The following is a 9,686-nucleotide window of genomic DNA, read 5'->3' as shown; positions in this document are numbered from 1 at the left end:
AAACTAGATGTAGACGAAACACCAATATGGTATGGCGAAATATCAACTTCGATTTAAGTAAGTATTAATCATATAAGAAAGTATTAATCACATAATATAGTTATAAAATGGTGTTTTATTTGCAAAATATGCTTTTAAGTTGAAATACAGTAGACTTTAATTAAATAAAAATAAAAAATTACCAACTGACCCAGCCGGGACTCGAACCAGCAACCTTCTTGCTGTGAGGCGATACTACTAACCACTGAACCACCGTGCCGCCTTTATGATTTTATATTTTCATATTTTAACTATTTTGTTCTCAACTGATCATAAACATGATGAGTCTAAATGTTTTTTTTTTTGCAGCGCCAGTTATTCTAAATGAAAGTGAAAATTAAATAATTTAAATCATTGTAAATTTATATCAAAGCAAAATCTTAATAAAATAAAAAATATCACAATAGAAAGGATGCTGTAGAGCAAAATATATTTATCAATGATAGCTTCATATTTTTATGAAGAAAAATATTTTAAAAAAAATATTTTACATTTTATTTTTAAAAAATCCTGTCTGTATATTTTATTATTTATTTAGGAACAAAAGAAAATGTGCTTAAATTAAAATATTAAACCGAACTTTAAGAAAATAAATGGTCTAAATATTGAGATAAATTATTTTTTTAAATATCCAATTATTTATATTATAAAAATATATAATTATATTAAATACAAGTATAAATATTATAGTAAATATGTGAGATTACAATTGAAATATTTTGCCTGTATGAATTTTAAAAAGATGAACTAAACCAGCATTTTTCATGACAAAAACTGGTCATATTAAGGCAGTTGTTCTGTTTGTAGCACAGGTCATAAATCAGACCTGGGTCTCTCCCGAGGGGGAAATAAGACTGTGAATGAAACTCCAGAGGATCTGAGTGGATCGATGGCGGGCCACAAGCCCTAAGCGCAGGTCTTTCTCTGGACGGAGCCACAGAGGAATCCCTGTCCTGATCAATGGCTCCATGAAACCGGCTGTAGTAACACTAGAGAGATCGCTTTCACTGACCACCACACTGTCAAACACATAACATACAGATGAGGGCAGAATTATTAGCCCTCCTGCATATATTTTCCCTCAATTTCTGTTTAATAGAGAAAAGTTTTTTCAACACATTTTTAAACATAACAGTTATGTTCTGTAGACAATTAAAATATACATATAGCTTAAGGGGGCTAATTATATTGACCTTAAAATGTTTTTCAAAAAATTAAAAACTGCTTTTATCCTAGCCAAAATAAAACAAATGAGGTTTTCTCCAGAGGAAAAAAATTTAGAGGAAAAATTATTTTTAAATTATTAAAAAAATAATGCTGTAAAAAATTATTAAAAAGTATATATACACTCACTGGCCACTTTATTAGGTACACCTTCCTAGTTCCAGGTTGGACCCCGTTTTCCCATCAGAACTGCCTAAATGCTTCGTGGCATAGATTCAACAAGGTTATACAAATATTCCTCAGAGATTTTGGTCCATATTGACATGACAGCATCACGCAGTTGCTACAGATTTGTCGGCTGCACATCCATGATGCGACTCTCCCGTTCCACCATATCCCAAAGATGGTCTATTGGATTGAGATCTGATAACTGTGGACGCCGTTTGAGTACATTGTACTTTTCTCTTTTTTAGAGCATTCTCTGTAAACCCTAGAGATGATTGTGCAGGAAAATCCAGTAGATCAGCAGTTTCCGAAATACTCAGACCAGCCCGTCTGGCACAAACAACCATGCCACGTTCAAAGTCACTGAAATCACCTTTCTTCCCCATTTTGATGCTCAGTTTAAACAGCAGCAGATCGTCTTGACCATGTCTACATGCCTAAATGCATTGAGTTGCTGCCATGTGATTGGCTGATTAGAAATTACCTTTAACGAGCAGTTGGACTGGTGTACCTAATAAATTGGCCAGTTATAAGTATATTATAAATGTTTGGATAAATTGTGTTTGCATAAATTCACAATTTAAACATAGCAAACATGTCTGTATAGTTCACTGTAAGCCAGTGAATGGTTAATTGTGCTGCAGTCTGTATCTAGGCATGCTTGTGGGTTGAGCTTTTTCATGGTTGGTTGGCATCTCGCGGGACGTGTTTCACTCATCCTCCCACCTTTCCTCTACAAATCAAAACTACAGCGGTTACGGGCTCTCAAAGCCATCAGCAATAATGCTGAGTAATTAGATTCAGCCATCAGTGCAAAGTGCAGAGGAGAAGACGAGATAAACTGAAGCTAATGACAATTAAGCTAGCGCATAACAGAGTCAGCAGTTCATCTGTTTTCATTTGCTCATTTACTTCATCAGCATAATAAACACAGGTCGCTGTAAGGCTGGCTAGTATTTACCATGCACAGTTAGACATGTCTGCTTTCTGTTATAATGCCACAAAAAGCTTGAATGATTATAATGAGATAGAATTTATTTTGGGTGGTGGATGGCTTCCTATATCTAGTGTTTTGTTTTTTGTCCATCAAACATATATATAAACCCACGCAGGCAGTAAAATAAAATAAACAGAAACAAAATAAAAAAAATAAAATGAACAGAAATAAAATAAAATAAACAGAAATAAAATGAAATAAAATAAACAGAAGTAAAGTCAAATAAAATAAACAGAAATAAAAATAAATAAATTAAATAAACAGAAAATATAAAATAAAATGAACAGAAATAAAATAAACAGAAATAAAATAAAATAAATAAAATAAACAGAAATAAAATAAACAGAAATAAAATAAAGCAAACAGAAATAAAATAATAAAATAAACAGAAATAAAATAAAATTAACACTAATAAATATAATTAAAACAAAACAGAAATAAAATTAAGCAAACAAAAATAAAATAATAAAATAAACAGAAATAAAATCAAATAAACAGAAATAAAATCAAATAAACAAATAAAATAAAAGAACATAAAGAGATAAAAGTAAACATAAATAAAATAAAATAAATAGAAATAAAATAAAAAACAGAAATAAAATGAAATAAAATAAACAGAAATAAAAAAAATAAAAAAATAAATAAATAAATAAAATAAAACAAAATAATTTTCCAATACTGGGTTGCAGCTGGAAGGGCATCTGCTGTGTAAAACATGTGCCGGAATAGTTGGCAGTTCATTCCGCTGTGGCGACCCCTATTAAATAAGGGTTTAAGCCGAAGTAAAATTAATACATTTTATTTAATTTAATTAATATTTAAATTACAATTTATAAAAAACATTTTTTTAAAAACATAAACGATAAAACAAAACAAATTTGTTAAATTTATTGGAGATTATTTCAGAATAACTTTAATATTATATAAACAACATGAGATTTTGTCCACACCATCCACTTCTTGATCACTGCCAATAATATCCGGCTTAGTGAAGCAGCAAACAAGAGAATCTGTTCCCAGCATCTTTTAGACAAGAAATGGCTTTCTTTAACTCACCTCTTTTCGAACACTAACCATCTATCTGTCAAACCATGTTTTAAACAATCTGACCTTAAACCAGACAAACCAAAATAAATATGGAGTAGAAATGGCAAATAATATTTTGAATGAATCTTCCAATCAATCTTCTAATCATCAGCAGTCCATATTAATAAGCTAGGACGTATATGTCTTATAAAGCTAAACCTAGGTTATAATCTCATAACCTAAGACTTTTTAATTACCCAAGACTTAATAACCTAACAAAAAGTATGATAAAACATTAATTGAGCTTAACAAGATTAAATGAAAATGGGCTCAAGTTACTGTCTTGGTATATAATCATGGTGATTTGATTCAGTACAATAGACTGCGGCATAGGTCTCACATTCCTGGAGGGTCGTAGCTCTGAACAGTTATGCTCCAACCCTGAACAAACAAAGCTGATCCGACTAATGAAGGTGTTCATGACTCTTTTGAACATCTTGATTATTTAAATCAGCTGTGGTGTGCATTTATCTCAGTTTCCACTGTCAGAAGTGCCAAAATAGCAAACCCTAATCTTTACCTAACACAACAGTTTGGTACCCAAAAGGTGGAGCAGGGCTTGATTTTTTTTGAAATGCTGATTGATTTACAGGTAATTTTAACTTGAGCATGCAATAAGCCAGGGGAATGACAACACAGGATGATAAGACCTTTTGCAAACACACATCCACATTGTCTGAATCCCAAATAAATGTATCAACCTGACCTTTTAGTGCTCTTCCTTCATTCTTTCCCAAGGGAAATCAATTTTTTCCATTAAGATTTAAAGCTTTTGTTGCTATTTGTCTGCTATTTCATTTCCTTGAATTCCTATATGAGCTGTTATCCAATAGAATTGCACCATCTGGCACTGTTGTTGACTCTGTTGCTGCATAGCTTCAACTTAACTTGAATCGAGTCAAGTGCACTACTTGGGGTAAAAGTTGAGTCAACTCAAGAGAGCTGTGCAGCAACAATTTCCAATTGCCTTACAATTTCAAGTTGCGTCAACTTTTTTAAAAAGTGTACAGTAACGCTGTACAAATTAGTATTATTTCAACTATATAAATAAAATGCCTGTTTGTTTTCGCACATCACACATGTGCCAACTCCTGAAACTGAATAGCACCCATGTGGAAAGTTCTTGACCAACTCCGATTAATGTCAACTTGCATTTTTAAGTAATTTTAACAATCACACTTTAGCTGACCCAACAATTGTTCAAACAACTTACTTTTACAAGTCTGGACTGCCTTCCCAGCAGACACACAATATCATAAGACATTAATACTAGGTTAGATTTAGGTCACCAGCATCTAAGGAGAGTGCTACTTTGACGTACAATAACACAGAGAAATGACAATGTTATTTGGTTGATTTTAGGTTGTGTTGGAAAGTGACCAAAATCCAACATTGAGCCACTTTTTTAACCATCATCATATTGACGTCAAATACTGACATTAATCCATCAGGTATTTATCTGTCAACCAAAATCTAATGTCTGATAGACATCATAGGCTGCTCTCACACCTGTGAATTGATTCATTTGTTCCGAAACAGGGATTAAAATAATTACATTGTGGCTCTTTGTTCTTTGTGTGGTTCGCTTTCAAACTGCAAAGTTTCTAAATGGACCAAAAGAGCTAAAACAAGTCATATGCGAGTAACTCTCCTCACATTGGTCAGAGTTTCACAATTTATTTTGCAGAGTCCAGCTCAGCTGTCAAGCATCCTTATTTAAGTTATGACGATGAGCAATAAGACAATATAAGCTATGTGAAAACCGGGGGGGGGGTTTGGTGGTGTTTGACAGGGTGCATGCGACATATCTGAAGAGCGATGAGGGATGCAGTGGGGAGGGGTGAGAAGGGTGCTCTACATATTTGAGGACAGAGAGGAAGACGTGCAATTTCCTGGAGATTTCTACTCTTTTGTGGACATCTGGGAGTCTCTGTGCATTTGCGGGAGACTCCCGGAAACCTCCGAGAGACTTGGAATGTCTGGACTGACCTTCCTCCCTGCTCATAATTGTCTCTTCATATAGCCGTATGCCAATTACATATCCATAAAACACTGTGACATAGCCGGGCTGGGATCATATTGCATTCTCAATACAAACGATCAGCTTCAGAATGTGCTTCAATCAAGCCGAGACCACCTCATTCAGGCGATCTCAAAGTGATTGTTTTGGCGCTGATCTGACTGTGATTGCTGGTTTCACATATGCCAAACAAACCGTGCTAACTGAGCAAACGAGACCGGTTCCGAAACAAAAGTATAGGTGTGAAAGCACCCATAGTAGTAATGTCCATACAACATCAAGCTGTAACATCATTAGATGTTGATATTTGGTTGTTTTTAGGTTGCCAACATCTGACCGATGTTGGACATTAATGTCGGCCTGATGTTGGGTTCTGTGGTCAACACAATATTTATTTCCAATCAAAATGCAATGTCCCACGAGGTTGGGGTACAACTTCAATCTGAGTCCTGTGCCTGTTGAGTTGTCTTGTTTTTTTGTTTTTTTGCAAATACAAATACTCATTAGGCCAACATTTTACTAGTTGGATTTTTTACAATTAATTCCAATAAAGATTTCCCAACATGACTTACCAATGTGATAGAGCCCAATCCAGTCAGTGGCATCCACCTCCTCCTTGATGTCCCAAGAGATGACCAGGTTTTGCCCTCGCCCTAGTGTGAACTGGTATGTAGATGCTGTTAAGGAGGAACGGCTGTCCGATGTCACTAGATCGGTGTCACTGTTAGCCCGCTGCAGGCCCATGGGTTCGGGTGCTCCACCTCTAGAGCCTCCTCCTCCAGATCCACCCTGCGCCGAAAGGCTGCGGAGGTTTTCCGGGCTCAAGGTGTAGCGCATGTGTGGGCTGCGCCTCCGCACCACCAGGAGATGCTCACGGGCAGTGGTGGTGGTGCCTGTCGCCATGGTGACCTGGGTGGAGGGATGGGGGGTGTGGTGGGGGGAAGGGGGAGGGTGGTGAGGAGGGGGAGGGTGGGGGCGGGAGCGGGGAGGGAGGACTGCCGTGGCCAGCGAGGGTCGAATGGTGGAGGTCGAGATGAGATGGAGCCAAGAAATGGGTGCCAAATGGCCAAAAAAGGGGAGGGGATTTGGGCCCAAAAATCGCTAACAAGCCCTTATTGGTGTAAGTTGCCTCCTTCCTTCAGTTCCCAAGAAGTAGTGGCGGCATTTAAGATGGTGAGTATCTGACTTCCAAAATTCCTCACAATCTTGGATTTAAAACATTGAGATATCTTAAAAACATACAATCCTGAAGACAATGAATGAAAATGAGCTCAAGTTACTGTCTCAGTACAGAACCTAGTTTTACGAATGGTGATTAGTCCACTGTCAGGAGTTCCAAAATAAATCTAACCCTAACCCTTTCATAAGGGTATCAAGCACAACAGTTTGGTACCAAAGGGTGGAGCTAGGCTTGCTTTCTTAAATGCTGATCGGTTAACAGAACATTTTCATGGCCAGCGAGAGGCCAATTGTGGAGGTCGAGATGAGATGGAGGGAAGGAATGTGTGGCTGGAAAAAAGGGGAGAGGATTTGGGCCCAAAAAGCCCTAACGAATCCTACTTCCTAGTTCCCAAGAAGTGGTGGTGGCATTTAAGATGGTGAGTCTTCCAAAATTCCTCACAATCTTGGGTTTACTACATCAAAGTATCTTAAAAACATCCAATCCAGAAGATCGAGAGTTGGCTGGGCTTCCAAAAGTCAATTTTCCCAATCTGATCTCTCAGAAGATTATTGTCAAAGTCTTTGAGGAATGGTGGAGCTCATAACGAGCTCGTTTAATTCCCAGGTCATTCTAACAATCCTTAGTGGTTGGACGTTTCCTCACCCATTAAGCTTTCTGGAAGTGTCTAAAACTGCTGGCCTATATCTACATGACTTTCAACATTGCTCAATTAGATCATTCAAAAGTATTCAAAGTGTTTTTGAGTGGGAAATGGTCTTAACAAATTGTTGAGATTTGGGTTCTTTGGGTTCCATTACCCTAGTGGTTCGAAGTTTCCTCTTTCATTAAGCTTTCTGCAAATGCTGGTGGCATCTATCATGATAAGTATAAATATCTGACTTTCAACATTATTAACAATCTTGGACATCAAGGTATCCTAAACGCACCTAATCCTGAAGATTAGAAGGTTTGCTGGGCCTTCACAACTCTAATCAAAGAGCGTCCAATTCCAGCAAGATCTCTCAAAAGTTCATTTCCATATCTTTGAGGAAAAGCAGAGGTTGATTCTGCACGCCAAATGACCTTAAAATAAGGTTTAGATTTGGGTTCAGGCCCAAGCGGGTCAACAAACCCACTCACAGCACAAGCTAGTGAGATTTTCTCCTTCTCCAAGTTCTCTGGAAGTAGGGATTGGCATCTAATAAGACGATTATACAACCCACTTCTGAAATATCCTTGAGTTTATGCCACTGAGGTATCAAATATGCATCTAATCCAGAAAATAAAATGAAAACAGAATCCTCGGGACTCTCAAAGGTCCACACTCAAGAGTCTCAGAGGAATAAAAGCACTGAAATGCAAAAATGAGCTGAATACAAAAACATTCTCAGAGTTGCAGTCCAAATTATCTGCTTTGGGCATTGCTACTTCCTTTTGTTTAATGCAGGCTGGATCTCTACTGTCCTTATGTAGTATCCAAGAGAACTGGATGAGAAACCCAATCTCCGCTTTGTCTTGGGGTCCAGGAGATGAGTTGAGATGGTGAGAATCCACATTGAGGTTTGGTCAGTGGATACCGGCGGATGTAAATGTAGGATAAATGTGACCTAAAAGAAAAGGAGGAAAAAAAGACATGAGTAAACCAGTATAAGAACAGACTTATTTATTGGAAACCGGAATTATCGGGTTCACAATAATAAAATGTACAGACAGTTTTCAGTTTCTAAAGGGAAAAAGAACTTGAGTAGCAAACATTTATTGAAGTAACACAGAAATTATTTGCAAAGCTGACTAACTGGGTGATTTCTAACCATCTGGAGATACATGAAGAAACCATTTAATTGGATTATATCAGCATTAGATTGGTTGTCAGCCCAGATGCTGTCTTGATATTAGCATTAAAACTCCATGGAACTTCTCAAAAGTTTAGGGTGCGAAAAGTAATCCATTTATTCAGCAAGAATTAATTAAATTGGAAAAAAGTAACACATTTAATAAACAGAATCTAAAAAATAAACTTTTTTAAGACTGATAATAATAAGAAAGTTTTATTAAGCACTTGATCAGCATATTAAAATGCTTTATTTAAATTTAAATTGATCACAATTGCATCAGAGGAATAAATTACATTTTAATATATTTAATTAGAAAGCAAACATATTATAAAATAACAAAAATAATAATAATTATTGACATTTATATAGCGCGTTTCTGGACACTCAAAGCGCTTTACACATTGTGGGGAATCTCCTCATCCACCTCCAGTGTGCAACATCCACCTGGATGACGTGACGGCAGCCATATTGCGCCAGACCGCACACCACACACCAGCTGATTGGTGGAGAGGAGACAGAAAGATGAAGCCAATGATGGACATGATGGACAGAGGCCAGTGAGCAGATTTGGCCAGGATGCCAAACCCCTACTCTTTTTGAAGGGCATCCTGGGATTTTTTAACAACCACAGATTGTCAAGACCTCGGTTTGACATTTCATCCAATAGATGGCACTCACTGAGCAGTATATAGTCGCCTTCATTATACTGGCGCATTAGGACTCACACAGACCACAGGTTGAGCGCTCCCTACTGGTCTCACTAACACCATTTTTGGCAGCAACCTAGCTTTCCCATGTGGTGTCCCATCCAGATACTGACCAGCCGCAGCCCTGCTTCGCATCAGTGGGAGACCATGTGAGAGTTGCAGAGAGCTAGCTGCCGGCTAGATATGCTCTAGATACGTTTTATATTATTATAGGGGTCTTCACAGTGTTTATGATTAAATAAATTGAGCTTTGTGTGCATAAGCGAAGTCTGTCAAAACATTTAAAAATCATACATATTTTATTATATCTGGTGGAATTTACACCTACCAGAAAAAAAGAAAAGAAAGACAGAAAAAAAACAGTGATGCCCTAGGAATATCACTGTGTAATCCTTTTGTAAACCTCTTCCTTATTCCTCATTTCTCCTCCCATTTCCCTCTCTTTATCTCT

The 9,686-nt window shown here is 36.9% G+C and overlaps 1 protein-coding gene across 1 annotated transcript in view; it reads right to left on the bottom strand.

Annotated features, from left to right (window-relative positions):
- Positions 1 to 9,686, bottom strand: part of hecw2b (HECT, C2 and WW domain containing E3 ubiquitin protein ligase 2b) — a 91,580-nt gene that overhangs the window by 53,634 nt on the left and 28,260 nt on the right. The window contains exon 2 of the mRNA XM_003197612.7: positions 6,104 to 8,300. Coding sequence (XP_003197660.3) covers positions 6,104 to 6,434 — 331 coding nt within the window. The 5' untranslated portion in view covers positions 6,435 to 8,300. The remainder of the gene's footprint in view (positions 1 to 6,103; positions 8,301 to 9,686) is intronic.

Source organism: Danio rerio, chromosome 1 (genome assembly GCF_049306965.1).
Source record: "Danio rerio strain Tuebingen ecotype United States chromosome 1, GRCz12tu, whole genome shotgun sequence".
NCBI lineage: Eukaryota > Metazoa > Chordata > Actinopteri > Cypriniformes > Danionidae > Danio > Danio rerio.
This window is presented reverse-complemented; position numbering and strand designations above follow the sequence as displayed.